This window comes from Macaca mulatta, chromosome 7 (genome assembly GCF_049350105.2).
Source record: "Macaca mulatta isolate MMU2019108-1 chromosome 7, T2T-MMU8v2.0, whole genome shotgun sequence".
In the NCBI taxonomy this organism is placed as follows: domain Eukaryota; kingdom Metazoa; phylum Chordata; class Mammalia; order Primates; family Cercopithecidae; genus Macaca; species Macaca mulatta.
Window position 1 is genome coordinate 54,593,413 of NC_133412.1, and position 22,454 is coordinate 54,615,866.

At 37.2% G+C, this 22,454-nt stretch overlaps 1 protein-coding gene across 28 annotated transcripts in view; it reads right to left on the minus strand.

Moving 5' to 3' along the window:
- The window catches only part of SCAPER (S-phase cyclin A associated protein in the ER), a 568,707-nt gene that overhangs the window by 122,008 nt on the left and 424,245 nt on the right, over positions 1–22,454 (minus strand). For all 28 annotated transcript variants that reach the window (XM_077939992.1, XM_077939989.1, XM_077939985.1 and 25 more), the window contains one exon: positions 1,744–1,867. In XM_077939992.1, the coding sequence (XP_077796118.1) occupies positions 1,744–1,867 (124 nt within the window). The remainder of the gene's footprint in view (positions 1–1,743; positions 1,868–22,454) is intronic.

The window sequence follows — 22,454 nt, forward strand, 5'->3', positions numbered from 1 at the left end:
ATAGATCTTACTTGAATTTCCAAGTTTTCCCATTGATGTCCTTTTTGTGGTCCAGGATCATACATTACATTTAATTGTTATGTCTCGTTACTCTCCTCCATTTTGTGACAGTTCCTCACTTTTTCCTTGTCTTTCATGATATTGACGTATTTGAAAAACATTAGTCAGTTATTGTGCAGAATGCCCCCCAACTTGGGTTTGACACACCTAGCTCTGATTCTTGGCTTTCTGACTTAATATCTATGTAGCCTTGGGCAAGTCAACCTCTCTGGGACTCAAGTTTCCTCATCTGTGAAATGGAATAGTAATACTGACTTTAACAAGCTGTTTTCAAAATTAAATGAAGCAAATATATTAAAATGCCTGGGATATAAGGCCATACAAAAAATGTTATCTTTTCTCCTTGTGCTGCCTTTCAAATATTTCTGATAGAATTTTTTTTTTTTGCTAAAATATCTTACTCATATTTTAATGCCTTATTTTTTAGACAAAATCATATATAATGTAGCCTTTGATTGATGACTCACTATCATCACTATAAAAATCCATTGCTATATTGTGCAACAGTTCCAGATCTGTATTTTTGTTGCTTTCCCTTATTGCTATTCCCTCTCAATGTCAATATGTCTGATTGTAAGGGTTTCATAATTCCATTTCTGATTTTCAGCTTGCGATGTATCAAAATTCATTTATTCACCCACACATACAGACAATGATGTACTGAATCTACTAAGTGCCAGGTCCTATGTTAGCATCTTGGAGATAGTGATAACTTACTTCCTGTCCTCATCGATTTTATGGCTAGTGGGGGAAACTGACAAGAAAATAGTTAGATACAGTTCAATGTGATCAATTCTATCAGAGATGTTAATACCTAAAATCACATAAGAAGTATACTTAACTTGAATTTGGGGGAAGAGTCAGGCTTGGGAAGATTTCATGAAGAAGGTAACCTTAAGCCTTGGTTAAGGACTGCAAAATGCATAGGAATGAACGAGATAGAGGCAAAGGCTTGTAGTTTAAGGAAGAGTTATTAGAGCTGTGTGCTGAGTAAAAGTAAATCAGTTCTGAAAAATAAATCTCTTGTGTTATAAACTTGCAGATTGAGAGCTATTTTGTGCCAATACCTCAGGGACTTAGAAACTTCACCAGGAAACTCCTGGCGACTCCAGTTGACATACTTAAACCTTTGGCTGTTATATTGAGCTTACCTCTTTCAACATCTGTGAACTGAAGTAAAATTTAAGGTGACAATTGGCTGCTTGTTCCCATTTGAACAATATAACAAGTTTTCCCCTTTCTAACAGAGGAGTTTTCTTTTCTAAAATAATCTAAATATCCATCAAAAAGTCCTCTTAAACTGACCCTTTTAACTTAACCTGGCAAGAGAGGTTTTGAGGCTTTCCTAACATTCTTCCTTTCTACAGTACTCATTCCTGTGGCTTTAGAGGTTTGGCTTTGCATCCAACTGATTCCAAAGACCCAGTCTAACTATGTAAATCTGTAACCTTAGCAAGTGTTATAAGTCTATTATCCATTAAATATTGGAACTTAAAAGAATTCAGTGCAAAAATTTCAAATTATTAAGTTTGTCTGCCAGTCTCTATTCTCACAGTCATCTTCACTTTCTTCTTTTTTTTCCCCCATCTGGAGAGTAAATAAGTTGAATTCTTTCAGTTTTCTCCACAGGGACTATTTCTCAAACGTCAACTGCTTCTAACTCAAAGCAATAATATTACATACCGTCAACTGGTGTATCAGGAGGTCCATTAAGAAGGTAATCTTGTTACTAAACAGAACATCAGTGCAGTTTTCTGAACAGTTATTGCAGGTGAGGTTGTAAACATTGATTGCATTGCAGAGAGACCTAAAAGAAGGAGAAAAACACCACTTACAAAACCCGAGCAGCTCTTCTTTAAACAATTAAAAATACATAAAATGAATGGTACGAAAGCAACAGGCATGAGAAGGAAATCACTCTAAAAAACCAAGCCAAATACTATTAGGTACAAGGCCCATCAGCTAGATATAAAAGCTTATAATTTTCACCCAAAGCCCAGTGTTCATTGGTACGTAATAACTCTTACTAATTTCTATTAGCTGCAGTTGCAGATAATGGAAACATATTTACTAGTCTATGACAGTTTCTGAATACTCTAAGACTAGATGTCATCCAGGAACTTTGGTTCTTCAAATAATACCCAGAAAAAAAAAAGGAAAAGGGCTCTATCAAAGTTTCTGTTGCCAGATTTCCTGCTCCAGGACAAGGAAGATCATGGAAGAAGAGAGCACCCATAAGGAGAAACCAGAGGCTCTCCATGTAAGATAAGACCCCAGAGTTCTAGGGAGTGGACACCACACTGCTTGGAGGCGGAACATGGATGAGTGCCTGAGCAGCTGAGGACATCTTTCCAAGAGCGTAAAAACTGGCCTGTGTGGGCCCAAACAGTTTAAGGTCAAACTGATCAAAGAAATGTTTTTCTCTAGGAGGCTTAAAATATGCTGAAAAAAACTATAAAGCACCCAGAGCCTGAGCAATGTGAAGAAGGGGCAAGAACAACCCCAGCCCAACCAAAGTCTGCCTGCTGCTGCATTCCTGCATCCTTGGCCTATGTCCTGCCGCATCACTGCCATGCCCAAGAAAAAGCTGAAGGGGATGCTAAAGGAGACAGAGTCAAGGTGAAGAACAAGCCAGAGAAGATCCGCAAGGTTGTTTGCTTAACCTGCTCCTCCAAAGCCAGAGCCCAGCCCTAAAAAGGACCCCGCAAAGGAGAGAGAGGAGGTACCCAAAGGGAAAAAGGAAAATGCTGACACTGGCAGGGAGGGGAATAACCTTGCAGAAAATGAAGATGCCAAAACAGACCAGGCAGAGGAAACTGAAGGTGCTGGAGATGCCAAGTGAAGCGTGTGCATTTTTGGTGACTGTGTATTTCTGGCGACTGTATAGTTTGAAATACTATTTTTATCAAGTTTTTAAAAAATGCAAAATTTGTTTAACTTTTTTTCCTCCTGCCTCAGCTTCCCCAGTAGCTGGGATTACAGGCACCTGTCACCATGCCCAGCTAATTTTTGTATTTTTAGTAGAGATGGGGTTTCATCATGTTGGCCAGGCTGGTCTCAAGCTCCTAACCTCAGGTGATCCACCTGCCTCAGCTTCTTAAAGTGAGCCACCATGCCCGACCTTGATTTACTTTTTTAAAGCTATGTTGTTAGCACACAGAACACTTCACTGTTGTATTGTGGGAAAGGGTCATAGGTTACTAATAGAATGTCTCTGATGCTGGATTGATGTGGGGAAAACACCTTTCCCTTCCCATTTTGAGAGATTTCCTCTTGACTCCCAGGAGGAGGGATTCCATGACTCTGAGACATGTAGCCACCTTGGCACAAATCCCTTGTGGTATGAAAAAACAAATTGGTTGTTATGTCCTCTTCTCCCTCATCATCTTCAACACAGACTTAATTCCCTTAAACCCAAACTCTGTTGGGCCCTGACCCTCCAGTAATTGGTTACCAGTGTGTCAGGCAATTAGACTTTACAGTGGTGCCACTGAGATGGAGCACCCCAAAGAGTAGAGTTTCCACTTCTAGACTGTGGATTTTCATATTTTCAGATAAATTCTGCCATTTTTATTTCATTTCCTGGAAGTCAGGGTCAGTTCATGAAAAGCTGTTAAACAACATGCTAAATGTGAAATGTCAACCCTCACTCTAACCTTTCCGTTCAGAGCATCAAATGAAGATCTTATGGTGTTTTATAGTGGCTTTTTGATTTTGGTAGTCCATTGAAGAAGGGAGTTTGAAAGTTGTTGTACACTGTTAATGATTATCTGCCCATGTCCTGCCTGAAATACCCTGATTGTTTATGGAAAGTAACTTTAATAAAGCTGGATATAGTTTGGCTTGGAAAAAAAATAATATGTAATTGTTCAAAGAAACTTTTAGAGCAACAAGCTCAATGGGCACGACAGATTCCTGGATGTTTTGAATACTGTGACTAAAATCTCCATTGCTTGAGTGACCAATGTTTATTTTGGTCTGTCTGACTAAATAAATCTCCTGCTTAAGTTCTAGGTAAAAATGTATTGATTTAGTTCTATACAACCCAGTCTCTAGGACAGTTCTTAAACATGTGATTCACAGAACAGCACTATTGGGAACTTGAATAAATACAAATTCTTAAGCTCTACCCCAGACCTAGTAAATGGAAGCTCTGGGGATTTTAACAAGTTCTGCAGGTAATTCCGCTGCATATTCAAGTTAGAGAACCACTGCTCTAGGATAGGGGTTCTGTATCTTGACTAGGCATTAGGATCACCTGTAGTTTTATTTTATTTTATTTTTATTAGTTTTTGAGGCAGGTTCTCACTCTGTCACCCAGGCTGGAGTGAGGTAGAACAATCTTGGCTCACTGCAACCTCTGACTCCTGGGTTCAAGCTATTCTCCCATCTCAGCCTCCCAAGGAGCTGGGATTACAGGCGTGTGCCACCACACCCATCAAATTTTATATTTTTAGTAGAGACAGGTTTCCTCTTGTTGGCCAGGCTGGTCTCGAATTCCTGGCCTCATATGATCCACCCACCTCAGCCTCCCAAAGTGTTGAGATTACAGGCATGAGCCACCATGCCTGGTACCTGTAAATCTTCAAAAATATATGCTTGCCTGAATTCTTCCCTTGGTGATACTAGTTGGGAGATGGGGTAGGCTCCTGACATCTGAATGTTTCAAAACCTTTATGGGCAATTTTGATGTGCAGCCAGAGTTACTCGTTCATTCAACAAATATCTAACTTCCTATGATGTTCCAGGTATTGTGCTAGGTGGATAAGACAGGCAAGTTCTCTGTCCTTATGGAGCTGATGCTCTAGTGGGAGAGAGATGGTGAAGAGAGCCCTTGTTATACTTGTGATCATCTGTCTGATACAGCTGTATACTGCTTCACATAATTGATAGGTTCCGGAAAAAAGGGGACAGTAGAATATACTGGTTAAGACTACAGACACTGGAGTAAGATACTAGTTAGAATCCTACTTCTACCATTCAAGATTTTAGCAAGTTAGTTACTAATTTCACATAATAGCATCCATTTTTTCACCTATAAAACTGGAATATCTAAACTTTGTATGACTGTCGTGGGAATTAACTGAAGTAATAGATGTAAAGTACTTAGGACAGTACCTAGTACATGATTAAGTACTTAATAAATGGTAGCCCTTTTTAGGGCTATTAGTCTATTATTTGGGTTATTAATCTTATTCTTAATGAATAAGGTATAAATAATATGTTAATATATAGAATCAAATTAAAGCATGCTACAGATGCTTATTTCCAGGTTAGTAAAGCACAGTGCTTCCCAAATTTTTTTCATGGTATGCTGACATAAATGCTGAAAGGACTAAGTTGATGCAAGCCAGGAGGAGATTAACCTGTTTCCAGCCTTACCAAATTTCTCTGAGCAATGAAAAAAAAAAACCTTGACCCACATCTACCACATTTATGACATATCAGTTGGAGGTTCTATCTAGCAAATTCTTCACAGATGTCAACCAGCAACACTTCATTTATTTGATAACATGTATAAATTTTCAAGAGTATTTTTCTATTTAATTTAAAAATAATGTATATTTATGCTGATAAAAATAGTTTTAAAAATAATTGTCATAAATTTGGGAAAGAGAACCACAAAGAAATAGTAAAATACTATCAAGAGAAAATTTGGTATTTGTACTTCTAGTCTTTCTTAATAAATTTTAAGAAAATTTATTTTCTTAAAATAAATTTATAAGAATTTATTTATTCTTATAAATTTATATTTTATCCCATTTTCCCATTTCTTAATTAATATGTAATAATGAACAGTTCTCCATGACATTTAATATTCTTCTATAACACTAGCTTTTAATTTTTTTTGTAAGGCAGAGTCTTGCTCTGTTGCCCAGGCTGGAGTGCAGTGGCATGATCCCAGCTCACTGCAACATCTGCCCACTGCAGCCTCTGCCTCTTGGGTTCAAACAATTCTCCTGCCTCAATCTCCCGAGTAACTGGGATTACAGGCACATGCCACCACACCCAGCTAATTTTTGTTTTTATTGCCATGTTGGCCAGGCTGGTCTCGAACTCCTGACCTCAGGTGATCAACCTGCCTTGACCTCCCAAAGTGCTGGGATTACAGGCATGAGCCATCATGCCCTGCAGCTTTTAATTTTTAAGAAGAGCAGGGAAATGCTTTCTTCAAACAAAATCTTACTCAGAAGCTTGAACCAAAGAACAGATAAAATCAAGAGTTGCTCTGGCTGAAGCAGAAGCTGGGGACCCAGGGACCTCCCCTGCTCTCCCCTTTCAAAGACCCTTGAAAGCTTCCTTGGAGGCCTGGGGGTGTGTTCCCTTGAGATACAGTGAAAAACTGAGCTAAGATACAAGTAAAATTTAATTTGCTAATTTTTTGAATAGGTGATGATGACCACAGTACAATTAAGCCAAAATAAAAAGAGTGCACTATGAAAAGCTTCTCCCTCTTACTCATGTCTCCCAGCCTCATCTTAGAAATCATCATGGTTACTGGTTTACATATCCTTCCAGAGACAATCTGTGCATATGAAAGCCTTTTATTCTCCCCTACACAAACAATATGCTACAAGATTTGGAGGTTGAATGTGAGTGAAAGACATCTTCCTGTGGCTCTTGGCTGTTACTAGCAAGGTTTGGAATATGAGGCTTTCCTGCAGCAGCATTCTGGGGTCCATTTTCCAGCTTCCTGGGCATCAAAAATCAGTGGGATAAGTTGTACTAATTTCTCATCTGTAGCTTCGGGTACACATTCTGTGGTTTATTGGGTGTAAGAGATAGTTGTTTGTGTGGCATTAGCCACACATTTCCTCCCTAACATGTGTTGGCCTCAGAAGGAGCAGCCCCCTTGTGAATTTGTTTGTTATTGTTTTAGGAGTCAATCTAGAAGTCTGACAACAATTTTCTTTCTCTCTCTCTCTCTTTCTTTCTTTTTTTTTTTTTGACAGGGTGTTGTTCTGTCACCCAGGCTGGAGTGCAGTGGCATGATCATAGCTCACTACAGCCTCAAACTCCTAGGCTCAAGTGATGCTCCCACCTCAGCCTCCAGAGTAGCTGGGTCTACAGGTGCACACCACGACACCCAGCTAATTTTTCTTTTTCTTTTTTTGTAGAGACAGGGTCTCACTATGTTGCCCAGGCTGGTCTTGACCTCCTGGCCTCAAGTGATCCTTCCTTCCACCTAGGCCTCCCAAAGTGTTGGGATTATAGGCATTAACCAACATACCCAGCCTTCCAAGAATTTTCTAAGTACTTAATGTCTTATAATAAGTTCCTTCTTGGATTAAAATACTTAAACTGAGAAATATTGCATGGTCTTTAAAAGCTAAATAGTGTCTCATCCTGTGGATATAAAAATTTACTTCAATTAATCTCTTACTATTCTGTCCAATTTTCAATGTTACAAATAAAGTTGTTTTAATACAGTCAGAATTCTTAGTTTTAAGCCATGGTGTTGGTGGGGGGAAGCTCAGGTTGATTTAAATAGAAAGGAAATCAATTGACAGGCTACTTGTGTATATAAAAGAATCTGGAAAATTTAGGTGTTGAAGTTATACTTCCACAACTAATATCCAAAGAACACAACACCAAACTGGTCTGCTGGAAAAAAAAAAAAAAAAAAACACTGGGCACATATGAGACAGACTGAACTAACATTGTGACTCTGAACACTAGATATAGCTGCCTCAAACTCTCCAAAGAATACAGTTTGAGATGTCTTTGCTTCTTTACTTCATTGCCTTCAGAGTGAAAGTCTAGTGTGAGTATGGTGGATTATAAAACCTTCGTCACATTCCTGTATCTTAGACACAATAAAGACTAGGAAGCAAATACTTGGCACTCTCAGGTTCTATAGCAGGAGAGCCATCTTACATGCTTGGGAATTCTGTAAATATAGGACAATGGCTGAGATGCTGTGCAGGTTAACAGCACAACCCTTGTTTACAACAGCTGCTGAACAAATCATTCTGTACCACTCTGCCTGCTTACCTAGGATAAATTTCCAATAATGACAATTTGAGTCAAAGAATATGAAAATGAAGCCTTTTGATAGATATTATCAATTTAAACTGTCCCCCAGAAAAAAATTTTAATCAATTTATACCCCCAGAAAAAGATTTTTTCCATGCTTTTACCAATGTTAAATAATATCATTAAAACAAATATTCACCAATTTGACAGCTAAATAAAACTAGTATTTTAAAGGTTATTTTTTTTTATTATCAGTATGATTAGAGATTTTTCCCAGTGTTTATTTGCCGTGTCTATTTATGTTTTCTTGCATTATCACGGTGTGCCTTCTACCCGTTTTCTATTGGGGTGTGTTTTCCTTATTTATTTATAAGGCTCTTTACTGATAATATAGATGTGAACCCTTTTGGTCATATTTTAAAAATAACTTTTCCAGTTTATTGCTATCAATTTTGTTTTTTAGGTTTTTTTGTCATAAGTAATTTTTACATTTTTATTTGATACAATCTGCCAAACTTTTCCTTTAGGACATCTGAGATTTCTGTCAGAAAGGCCATTCTACTTGAATATTATAAAAATATTCTTTTAAATTTACTTCTGGTGCTTTTATGAGCTTTGCCTTTGAATTCACAATATAAACTTGATTTGGGGATAAGGGAAAAAGACATTTACTTTATTATTTTTCTTTAAAATAAAGTTGCTACTTATCGTTATCTTTTTGTTAATTGTTCTAGTTTGCTATTTTAAAATTTGGGGAGGAGGTTTTTATCTTTTAAAAATAATTTATTAAGATTATCTCATTATAAATATGACAAATGGTTAATACATATTGTTAATATTTTTTCCAGCTTTTGTCTTCCATTTTGCTTATGCTATTTTAAAGTTTTTAAAAATATACTGAGACTAAATAATTCTATGTAGTCTAACAATTTTTGTAGTTTTCTTTTTCCTGCTTTTTCTTTTGTGTTCCAAAATTATTTCTCACTCTCACTATGAGATGAGGTAATTATTCATTTGTATCACCTTCTAAATTATTCATTTGTATTTATTTTCCTTGAATTATCACTGTGTATGGTAATTTTATGGTTTTCTAATTCACTGCTGATTCATTTAGAATTTATTTTGGTGTGTTGCGTGAGACAGGAGCCTAAATTTATTTTTCCCATGAAGAGGTATTAAATAAACTCTCCTTTCTCCACTGGTTTGAAATGCCATCTTTATCAGACTCTAATCGATAACTATCTATCTTCGTGTCTGTTTCACATTGTTTGTGTATTGTAGCTTTATGGTAGAGTTAATATATAAAATTGCAGATCTCTAAAGCCTTTAAAAATATTTTGAGGTATTAAGAATAATATGTGGAACATTACAACTGTATAGTTTATCCTATTTTTTCCCTTTGGGTTTGAACTATATTTATATAAACTTTATTTTTAATTTTTTTGTTTGTTTTATTCAATGGAATTCCTACTACTTGTTTCAAATCTTTTGTGGGTGATCATGAGGCATAAACAAACAACACATGGTATGGGACTAATGTCCTAATGCCCTCCGTGCTTTACATTATATAGAAAAGTCATTTATTGGTAAAGTGTGGAAAGTATATCTACATAATCTTATGCTCACAAAACTCTCCCGAGAAACTTTCACAAAGAAACCACTTTCTGATGAGGAAAATAAAGGAGGAGGGAACCGAAAAACTCAGGGTCAGGAAATACTTGTCCTTTCAGTAAAACTTGTTTGAAAGACAACCTCTATTTGAGGAGTACCTGTCTTAGAAAGATCACTCCTTTGAACCCAGCCTGGGTGGTCTACTCAAGCAGCTTTCCCTGTAATTTTAAACTCAAATGACCAGAAGCACTTTTTAACATCAAACAGAAAGCACCAGATTTTCAAAGTATCTTTTGAGAAGACATTAAAATCTTACTGTCCATCCTGTCAAAACTACACTGTGGTTGGGGGGGTTGAGATAAAGGCTTTCTGCTCCAAAAAATCATAAATATGTGAGTGAATTTTTGTGTAAGTCTTTTCACTGAAAATGTTTCCTCTGAAAAAAAAAACAGAGGATAGGAAAAGCATCATAAAATTGGGTCTTTTGACAATAAGTGCAGGACATATAGAAAAAGGACAGTAATAGAATACAAGTGTAGCACACACCTAAGACATTATGAAATAGTTAAACAGAAAAGCTCCAGGTGATTGCCATGTAGGAAGGTTTTATAATATAACTTAGAAAGTACATAGTTTATATCCTTGTGCAGTTTGCAGTGGTTAAGACTTAAAAAAAAAAGAAAACCACTGTTCACCAAAATCCATTGTCATACACCTATGTCAAGAGAGCAACCATTTTTAAACAACAATTTCACAAAATCTACATGGGGGAGAGAGAACGGCTTTAAGTTCTGGCACAGTAAAATTCTGTGCCAAGTAGGGATAGCAAGTACTAGGATCACATAAATATGGCTGCAAAGAGAAACTTGGTGTTTTTATCAATTATCGTTTTGCCCTCAAGTAAGAACGGAATTGGCCTGATGGGGATAAATGTAAAAGGACAGATCCTCGCAAAACAAAGAAGATGATTAGCAGTGGATATAGTATTAGTTTGATGAGAACTCTCTAGATCGAACCAAACACCCAGACCTGGAGTTTTCCAATTCCTTAGGAAAGGGAGAGACAAATGTTAACACCAGAGCCCCAATGCATATGTAATTTACTGAATATCTTTGGTTTGCACTAAGGATTTAATAAATAGCATACAGTTTATATGCATTTAGTCATTCTCAAATTATGCTTTGTCTTTATAAAGCTCCAAATTAGTTTCTTTAGATATTATTAAAAATAATTGTGTGAAACCAGGGAGCTCTAACTGTGCTTAGAAGTCTAAGGCCTTAAGCGGACCTAAGTCAGTGCCCCGCTCACAGAATGAGATGTGTGATCTAGGCCTGGCCCTCCAGGAATGGCCCACCTAAAAGCACATGCCAGTTCTAGACGCTGAAACTGAGACTTGGGTCAAACCACTGAAAACTATATTCTGTTACATAACCAGCCTAAGTTGCTTCTAGGCAAGATCCTTGTCTCATTCATTCTGTCGGGAGCCCTCATACTGTGCAGCACAGAGTCTGGCTGAGCACACAGATTGTCTAATGAAGGGACAACTGTCTTCCTTGTTTCAAACATACAAGAATGTGCAACTGTGGAATATCTTAATACATTAATTAACCACATTCTCCACTATGTTTTTTTTTTTTTTTTTTTTTTTGAGACGCAGTCTCGGTCTGTCACCCAGACTGGAGTGCAGTGGTGCGATCTCGGCTCACTATAAGCTCCGCCTCCCGGGTTCACGCCATTCTCCTGCCTCAGCCTCCCAAGTAGCTGGGACTACAGGCGCCCGCCACTACGCCTGGCTTTTTCGTTTTTTTTTTTTTTTTTTTTGTGAGACGGAGTCTCGCGCTGTCACCCAGGCTGGAGTGCAGTGGCCGGATCTCAGCTCACTGCAAGCTCCGCCTCCCAGGTTCACGCCATTCTCCTGCCTCCGCCTCCCGAGTAGCTGGGTCTACAGGCGTCCGCCACCTCGGCCGGCTAGTTTTTTGTATCTTTTAGTAGAGACGGGGTTTCACCGTGTTAACCAGGATGGTCTCGATCTCCTGACCTCGTGATCCGCCCGTCTCGGCCTCCCAAAGTGCTGGGATTACAGGCTTGAGCCACCGCGCCCGGCCCCGCTTTTTCGTATTTTTAATAGAGACAGGGTTTCACGATGTTCGCCAGGACGGTCTAGATCTCCTGACCTCGTGATCCACCCACCTCAGCCTCCCAAAGTGCTGGGATTACAGGCATGAGCCACCGCGTCCCTCCCACTATTCTACTTTTTAATGCTCATTTGATCATTAACATTTATTCTCAGCCAATCTGGTTTATTCTCATTTTTGTAGATATCGAGAATAAAATCTGGACCCAACAGAGAGAACTGTGAAGTATCTAAAAGTTTTGAAGTGTATTTATAAAGAAGGAAAATTATTTTTGAACTTTGAAAATTAGATTGTGGCTAAATTGCTTTGGAAGGCAAGATTAAAACTTATAAAAGCTATTGTATTAAGCTTTTCACTGTAAGCGGTTTCGAGAGGAGACATAATCTACTGATTCTGTGTAAAAGCTGAATTATGATGGGATTTTATGACTGTTCATTTAACTACTGTTTATTGGGCACCTATTTATGTCTAGGCGCTATGCTAAGTGTAACAGGCAACAATGAAAAAAATTAGATACCTGTCCTGACCTCATATATGCTGCATATATGCATATATAATCTTTTTTGTTGTTGTTAAAAAACATTTTTAATGAAATAAAACACCGATACAGAAAATTACACAAAAGTATAGCTTAGTTAATTGTTATAAGGAAAACATCCTTGAAATCACCACTCAGGTCCAGAATTTTGTTACTAAGAAGCCCCAGACATACTTTTTCTCATTCCAATTATAGCCTCTTCTTCCCTGCAAAGTAGCTGCAATTCTGACATTTACAGTGATCACTTCCTTGCATTTTATTATGCTTTTATCACCTAAGTGTATATCTCCAGCACTGTGCATCCATGCTTAGTCTTACTTACTTTTAACAAAGTCTTTTAAAAATATGTCTGGATATGTCTTTTACATCTCTTTTAATCTGTGAAGTTCCCCCCATTCCTCTATTTTCCTTACAATTTTGCTGCCTGCATTTACATGGTGAAATTCAATGTTTCTTTTTCTTTAGCATTTCCAGATAATTGGAAGTTGGATCCGGAGGCTTGATCAAACTCAGGTTTGACCTCTTTTGGCAAGACTATAGGTGGTAGAGCTCTTTAATCAGGAGGCACATAATATCTGAATGTCACTCTTTTTTTTCAGGTTAGCAGTCACTGATGATCAATACCTAGAGCCATGAATTCATCAAGGGTTCATTCTTCAAGGGGTACAAAACTGTGATATTCAAATTCTATTATTTTGTTTCAATTTGTTAGATGAAATAATTTATAAGGAGAAATTCCCTTCATATATTTGATTGCCTAGTGGTATAGTTCCACATAAATGTTTGAGATTTTCCTTTTATTTTTTCAGTTATCAACATACTGGGTTCCCTGTCATGCTTAGAAAGTGACAAGTTAGTTTTTTAGTTTTATTTTAAATATCACTAAAAACTCATGAATTATTAAAGAGCATCTATAAGAAACTATAGCTAACGTCATATTTAATGATGAAAAACCAGATCTTTTCCCCCCAAGATTGGGGACAAGGTTAAGCATGTCCTCTCTCACCACTCCTATATACAGTAAGAAAAGGAAATAAAAGATACACAGATTGGGAAGGAAGAAGTAAAACTTTACTTGTTTGAAGATGATATGATGGTCTATGTAGAAAGTTCCAAAGATTTGACAAAAAGCCTCCTGGAACGAATAAGCAATTAAAGCAAAGTTGTAGGTCACACCCTGATAAAAGTCAATTGCTATCCTACATATTAGCAATGACAAACTGGAATCTGCAATTAAAACATGGTATCATTTAAATTAGCACCAAAAAAAGAGAAATATTCAAGTATAAATCTAACAAATATGTATATACCCTCACTATTCTAGATGAGGGAAAACTATAAAACTCTGATGGAAGAAATTAAAGATCTAAATAAGTGGAAAGATATTCCATATTCATGGGTAGGAAGACTCAATAATGTTAAGATATCAGTTCTTCCTGACTTGGTCAATGCAGTCTCAATCAAAATCAAAGCTAGTTACTCCACTGATACTGATAAACTGATTTTAAAGTTTATATGGAGAGGCAAAAGATCCAAAATAGCCAACATAATATTAAATGAGAAGGATAAAGTTGGAAGACTGACTCTACGTGGCTACTAGTCTTACAATAAAGTTACACTAATCAAGAGAATGTGGTATTGGTGAAAAAATTTGACAAACAGATCAACGGAACAGAATAACGGAGACCAGAATTAGAAGCAAATACAGTCAACTGACTTTTGATAAAGGAGCAAAGGCAACCAAAGAACAGTCATTTCAACAAATGGTGCTGGAACAACTGGACACTCACATTCAAAAAAAAAAAATCTAGATGATTTTATATTTTTCACAAAAATTAATTCAAGATGGATTATATATCTAAATGTAAATCATAAAACCATAAAACTTCTGGAGAATACAAAGGAGAAACTCAAAATGATCCTGAGTTTGGTAATGAGTTTTCATATATAATATCAAAAACACACTCCATGAAAGAACAAATTGATAAGCTGGAATTCATTACAGTAAAAAACACTGCTCTGTGAAAAGCACTGTTAAGAGAACAAAAAGATAAGCCACAAACTAGGAGAAAATACATGGAAAACATATCTGATAAAGGAATTGGATCCAGAATATTCAAAGAACTCTTACAACTTAATATGAAGACAAAAAATCTAGTTAAAAAGTGGGTGAAAGATCTAATAGATATATCATCAAAGACACAGTATACAGACTGTAAATAATCATAGAAAAAGATGTTCAATGTTAATGTCATTGAAGGATTACAAATTAAAACAAGATGCCATTACACACCTATTAGGATGGCTAAAATTCAAAGTACTTGACATCAGAAATGCGGGTGAGTATGTGGAGGAACAGGAGCTCACATTCATTACTGGTGGGAATGCAGAACGACAAAGTCACACTGCAAGACAGTTTGGTAGTTTTTTATAAAGCTAAACATAGCCATCATATGATCCAGAATCACATTCCTACACATTTACTCCAATGACTTAAAAACTTATTATCTACACAAAAAAACTGCATGAGTGTTCACAGTTTTATTAATGATTGCCAAAACTTAGAAGCAACTAAGCTGTCCTTCAGTAGGTAAATAGATAAACAATCGATACACATTCACATAATGGATTACTATTCAGCAATAAAAAGAATTGAGCTATCAAGCCACAGACAGACATGAGGGAACCTTAAATGCATATTGCTAAGGGAATGAAGTCAGTCTAAAAAGGGTACATGTTGTGTAACTTCAACTGTGTGATATTCTGGAAATGGCAAAACTATATAGACAGTAAAAAGATCTGTGGCTGACCCCATAGAAATACAACCAGTAGAGAATATTATGAACACATCTATTTGATATAAACTAGAAAATCTAGAAGAAATGAAAAATTTCCTGGATACATACACCCTCTCAAAACTGAACCAGGAAAAAATGGAATCCCTGAATAGAACAATAACAAGCTCTGAAACTGAGGCAGTAATAAGCAGCCTACCAACTAAAAAAAGCCCAGGACCAGATGGATGCACAGCTGAATTCTACCAGATGTACAAAGAAGAGCTGGTACTATTCCTATTGAAACTATTCCAAAAAGTTGAGGAGGAGAGACTCCTCCTTAACTCATTCTATGAGGCCAGCATCATCCTGATACCAAAATCTTCCAGAGATACAAGAAAGAAAGAAAACTTCAGGCCAATGTCCTTGATAAACATGGATACAAAAATCCTCAACAAAATACTGGCAAACCGAATCCAGCAGCACATCGAAAAGCTTATCCACCACAATCAAGTAGGCTTCATCCCCAGGATGCAAGGTTGGTTCAACATAAGTATACCAATAAATGTGATTCATCACATAAACAGAACTAAAGACAAAAACTACGATAATCTCAATAGCTGCAGAAAAGGCTTTTGATAAAATTTAACATCCATTCATGTTAAAAACTCTCAATAAACTAGGTATTGAAGAAACATACCCCAAAATAATAAGAGCCATCTATGACAAACCCACAGCCATCATAGTGAATGGGCAAAAGCTGGGACCATTCCCCTTGAAAACTGGCACAAGACAAGGATGCCCTCTCTCACCACTCCTATTCAACACAGAACTGGAAGTCCTGGCCAGGGCAATCAGGCAAGAGAGAGAAGTAAAGGGCATTCAAATACAAAGAGTGGAAGTACCACTATTTCTGTTTGCAGATGACATGATCCTACATCTAGAAAACCCCACAGTCTTAGCCCAAAAACTTCTTGAGCTGATAACTTCAGCGAAGTCTCAGGATACAAAAATCAATGTGCAAATATCACCAACATCAGTCAAACTGAGAGCCAAATCAGGAATATACTCCCATTCACAACTGCCACAAAAAGGATAAAATACTTAAGAATACAGCTAATTTGGGAGGTAAAAGATCTCTACAAGGAGAACTACAAAACACTGCTTAAAGAAACCAGAGATGACACGAACAAATGGAAAAATATTCCATGCTCATGTTTAAAATGGCCATACTGCCCAAAGCAATTTATAGATTCAATGCTATTCCCATTAAATTACCATTGGCATTCTTCACAGAACTATAAAAAACAATTTTAAAATTCACATGGAACCAAAAAAAGACTCTGAGTAGCCCAGGCAATCCTAAGCAAAGGGAACAAAGTTGGAGGCATCACTCTACTCAACTTCAAACTATACTACAGGGCCACAGCAACCAAAACAGCATGGTGCTGGTACAAAAACAGACACATAGACCAATGGTACAGAATAGAAAGTCCAGAAATAAGACTGCATGCCTACAACCATCTAATCTTCGACACACCTGAAAAAAAACAAGCCATGAGGAAAAGATTCCCTATTCAATAAATGGTGCTGGGATAACTGGCTAGCCATATGCAGAAGACCGAAACTGGGCCCCTTCCTTACACCATATACAAAAATTAACTCAAGATGGATTAAAGACTTAAATGTAAAACCGAAAACTATTGGCTGGGCACGGTGGCTCACATCTGTAATCCCAGCACTTTGGGAGGCCAAGGTGGGCGGATGTCGAGGTCAGGAGAGTAAAACCATCCTGGCTAACATGATGAAATCCCTTCTCTACCAAAAATGCAAAAAAATTAGCCGGGCATGGTGGTGAGCACCTATAGTCCCAGCTACTTGGGAGGCTGAGGCAGGAGAATGGCGTGAACCCAGGAGGCAGAGCTTGCACTAAGGTGAGATCACGCCACTGCACTCCAGCCTGGGCCACAGAGCGAGACTGTGTCTCAAACAAACCAACAAACACACACACACACACACACACCCCCACCCAAAAACCGCAAAGTATAAAAAACCCTGAAGACAACCTAGGCAATACCATTCAGGACGTAGGCATGGGCAAAGATTTCATGATAAAGATGCCAAAAGCAATGGCAACAAAAGCAAAAATTGACAAATGGCATCTAATTAAACTAAAGAGCTTCTGCGCAGCAAAAGAAACTCAACAGAGTAAGCAGATAACCTACAGAATGGGAGAAAATTTTTGCAAACTATACGGTATCCGAAAAGGTCTAACATCCATCTATAAGGAACTTAAACAGATTTACAATTAAAAAAAACAAACACCCCCATTAAAAAGTAGGGAAAGGACATAACACTTTTCTAAAGATGATATACATGCGGCCAACAATCATATGAAAGAAAGCTCTTCATCACTGATCAAATAAAATCACAATGAGATACCCACCAGTCAGAATGGCTATGATTAAAAGGTCAAGAAATAACAGAGGCTGGTGAGGTTGTGCAGAAAATGGAATGCCTATACACTGTTGGTGGGAGTGTAAATTAGTTCAGCCATTGCGAAAGATGGTGTGGCAATTCCTCAAAGACCTAAAGACAGAAATAACATTCAACCCAGCAGACCCACTACTGGATCTATACCCAAAGGAATATAAATTGGTCTATTACAAAGACACATGCATGCATATGTTCACTGCAGCACTATTCACAATAACAAAGACATGGAATCGACCTAAATGCCAATGATTGACTGAATAAAGAAAATTTGGTGCATATACACCATGGACTACTATGCAGCCATAAAAAAGAAGGAGATCATGTCCTTTGCAGGGATATGGATAGAGCTGGAGGCCATTACCTTAGCAAACTAACATAGGAACAGAAAATCAAGTACCACATATTCTCACTTGTAAGTGGCAGCTAAATAATGAGAACACATTGACGCAGAGAGGGGAACAACACACACTGGGGCCTATTGGAGTGTGGAGGTTGGGAGGAAGGAGAGGATCAGGAAAAAAAACTAATGGGTACTAGGCCTAACACCTGGGTGATGAAATAATTTGTACTACAAACCCCCATGACACAAGTTTACATACGTAATAAACCCACACATGTATACCTGAACTTAAAAGTTTAAAAAACAATCAGTGGCTTCCAGGGGTTGGGTGGGTGGGAAGGAACGAATATATTGAGCACAATGAAGTTTTGGGGTAGTAAAACTGTTCTGCATGATTCTAAAATGGTAGATTCACAACATTATGTATTTGTCAACCCCACAGAACTAGAAAAGGCAAAGAGTAAACCCTAATGTAAACTATGGACTTCAGTTAGTAACAACATATCAATATTGGTTCATCAACTGTAAAAATATACCACACCAATGCAAGATTTCAAGAATAGGTAAAACTGAGGACAGGATGGGAAGAGGAAATACATGGGAACTCAATTTCTGCCCAATTTTTCTGTAAATCTAAAACTAATAAAGTCTGTTAATTAAAAAAAAAATCTAGGATTTAGATTTATTTGATAGGCTTTAATCTCCTGCAGTTCTTTTTTTTTTTTTGAGATGGAGTCTCGCTTTGTCACCCCGGTTGGAGTGCAGTGGCAAGATCTTGGCTCACTGCAAGCTCCGCCTCCCAGGTTCATGCCATTCTCCTGCCTCAGCCTCCCGAGTAGCTGGGACCACAGGCGCCTGCGACCACGCCCGGCTAATCTTTTGTATTTTTAGTAGAGACAGGGTTTCACCGTGTTGGCCAGGATGGTCTCAATCTCCTGACCTTGTGATTCGCCCGCCTTGAATCTCCTGCAATTCTTATTCATATCAGAGATCAATTTGTTCGTCTTAGGCCCTTAGTATCTTCATCCTTTGACTTAACTCTACTAATCTTTGAGAAATTTGCTCTAGTTGGGATAACAAGGTTTGAGAGTCATTTTCTGCTGCTTATTTGGAAGCAGCCACTGATTTAATTTGATGGGAAATGATACTTCAAACCTATAACCTGGCCCTACGGATTCTCAATACTACTGGGGTGGTCACTGTTTCTAGACCTTTAGAATGAACAGATCTAGGAACCTCTCCCCATTCCCACTCTCCCACCCCCAAGATAAAATACCTTCTGAATTTGTAATAATATTTCAAATTCAAATTCTAGACTAAGGGAATTTTTTCTTTAATATCTTTTATACAGCTCAAGATAAAATACAGTCCAAGATAAATTCCTTCTGAATTTGTAATAATATTTCAAATTCAAACTCTAGACTAAGGGATTTTTTCTTTAATATCTTTTATATAACAGCTCTCCCTCTTTTCTTTCACATGGAGATCCTGGTGCTCAAGGGCATACAGGATGATAAAAATTGAATACCTACAATTATATAGAATATCTAATTTGCTTTATGCTATATTACAATACATAAGTTTCATAATGACAATATTAATAGTACTGCTACCAATAATGAATACTGAAAACAGTTGGAAATGTTTTGGCATATGTCATACTCAGTCTCCACTAATTTTTTTGTCATTATACTAGTTACATGGTCAGGACGTGCCATTTCATACTATACTCTCTCCTTCAATTTTCTTCAGTTTTAGAACTATAAATAACTACATACTTTATGCTTACTAAAGTACTTATGTCAATGTATCTGTAGTCATTTGCTTGTCTGAAGCATGTTCTCTAGCAAGTTTCTTAGGAAGGGCTTGTGGGACCAATATTCCCTCAATTCTTGAATGTTGCATCCTGATAACAGTAAATTTTTCCCTTGTTTTTTTTTTTTTGAAACAGAGTCTTGCTCTTTTGCCCGGGCTGGAGTGAAGTGGCGGGATCTCAGTTCACTGCAACCTCCGCTCCCCGGGTTCAAGCGATTCTCCTGCCTCAGCCCCCCAAGTAGCTGAGACTACAGGCGCACATGACCACACCCAGATACTTTTTGTATTTTTAGTAGAGATGGGGTTTTGCCATGTTGGCCAAGCTGGTCTCGAACTCCTGACCTCAGGTGATCCACCCGTCTCGGCCTCTCAAAGTGCTAGGATTACAGGTGTGAGCCACTGCGCCCAGCCATCTTGCCTTTTATAAGAAAGGGTCAGTTTTGTTGGATATGAAGTTCTTGGCACATACATTTTGAGAGTGTATTAAAAATGTTACTCAATTTTCTTGTAAGATAAAGCATTGCTATTAAAAAATCTGATATTACATTAATTTTCTTTCCCTTACAAATCATGCATGAGGTTGGTGCAAAAGTAATTGTAACAGAAAAAACCGCAATTACTTTTGCACCAACCTAATACTTTTGCTATGTAATTTTAAAAATTTAAGTACAAATTATACACAATTAACATTCACCCTTTTCTTAAAGAGTTTGAACAAATGCATTCAGTTGTGAAACCACCACAATAAAGATATAGTAGATCAATCATCTCCTTAAATTACCCTTGCTGTCTTCTTTCTAGTCAACTCCTCTCTCAACTCGTTTTCTATTCCTGTAGTTTTGCCTTTTTTAGAATGTGATATACATGGAATCGTGCCACATGTAGCCATTAAGTCTGGCTTTTTTCACTTAGCACAACACATTTGAGATTCATCTATGTTGTTGCATGCATCAGTAGTCTGTCCCTCTTTTTAAAATTTTACATTTATTTTATTGTGGTAAAAACACTTAACATGAGATCTACCCACAGCATATTTTTAAGTGTATAATACAATATTGTTAACTTTAGGCACAGTGTTGTAAAATACATCTCTAGCATTTATTCATCTTTCATTACGGAAACGTTATGCCTGTTGATTAGCAACTCCCTATTTTCCCCTCTCCCCTGCTCCTGGCAACCATAGTCCTGCTCTCTGCTTCTGTGCATTTAAATATTTTAGATACCTCATATAAACAAAGTCATGGAGTATTTGTCCTTGTGTGACTGGCTTTTTTCACTCAACATAATGTCTTCATGGTTCAACCATTATGTCACATATTACAGGATTTCCTTCTCCCTTAAGGCTAAGTAATATTGCATTGTATGTGTATACATTTTCTTTGTCTACTCATCTCAGTGTCAGTGGACATTCAGGTTGTTTCCCCCTCCTCACAACTGTAAACAGTGCTGTAATAAATACAGAAGTGGTAGTATCTCTTTGAGATTGTGATTTTAATTTTTTTGGATAAATACCCAAAAGTGGAAATGCTGGGTCATACAGTAGTTCTATTTTTAGTTTTTTTGAGGAATCTCCATACCGTTTTCTATAGTGGCTGTACCATTTTGGATTCCAACCAAGAGTGTACAAGGGTTCCAATTTCTCCAAATTTTTGTCAACACTTGTGTTTTGTTAATGACCATCCTAATGGGTGTGGGGTGCTATTTCATTGTGGTTTTGAATCGCATTCCTCTGACAGAGACATTTAGCATCTTTTCATATACCTGTTGGCCATTTGTATGTCTTCTTTGGAGAAATATCTATTTAAGTCATTTGTTCATTTTTTAATTAAGTTAATATTTTTGTTACTGAGTTGTAAGAATTTCTTACATATTTTGAACTTAACCCCTTCTCTGATATGGTTTGCAAATATTTTCCCATTCTGTAGACTGCCTTTTCATTCTATCGACTGTTTCCTTTGATGTGCCAAAACTTTTTAGTTTAATGTGTTCCCATTTGTTTGTTTTTGCTTTTGTGGTTTGTGTTTGCTGTAATATCTATGAATTCATTGTCAAGATCAATATTATAAGGGTTTTCCTCTAAGTCTTCTTTCATTCATTTTAGAATTTCAGGTCTTATGTTTGAGTCTTCAATCCAATTTCAGTTGATTCTTGCGTTATAAGATAAGGGTCTAATTTCATTCTTTTGCGTGTGAATATCCAGTTTTCTCAACACCATTTGTTGAAGACTATCCTTTCTGTGTTGTGTATTCTTGACAATCTTACCAAAGATCAGCTGACTCCATCTGACTTGGTCTGTTAATGATGTCTCTCCCTTTAAACCCCATTAAGGACTGGAAGAGGCAGAGAGAGCCCTAGAGCCCAGGCTTTGGTGGTCATTAAGATGTTAAATCTTGTGCTGAAAATTTCTGGTGATTTAATGAATAAAGAATAATTTCTAGCTAAAAAAAAAAAAAAAATCAGTTGACTATATATACACAGATTTTTGGACTCTCTGTTCTGTTCCATTGCTCTATATGCCTATCTTTATGCCAGTACAATACTGTTTCAATTACTCTAGCTTTATATATTTTAAAATCAGGAACTGTTATGACTCCAGCTTTGTTTTTCATTCTCAAGATTGCTGTTACATTTATTTCTGAATAGTATGTCACTGCATAGATGTACCACAGTTTGTTTATTCATTCACCAGTTGAAAAATATTTAGATCT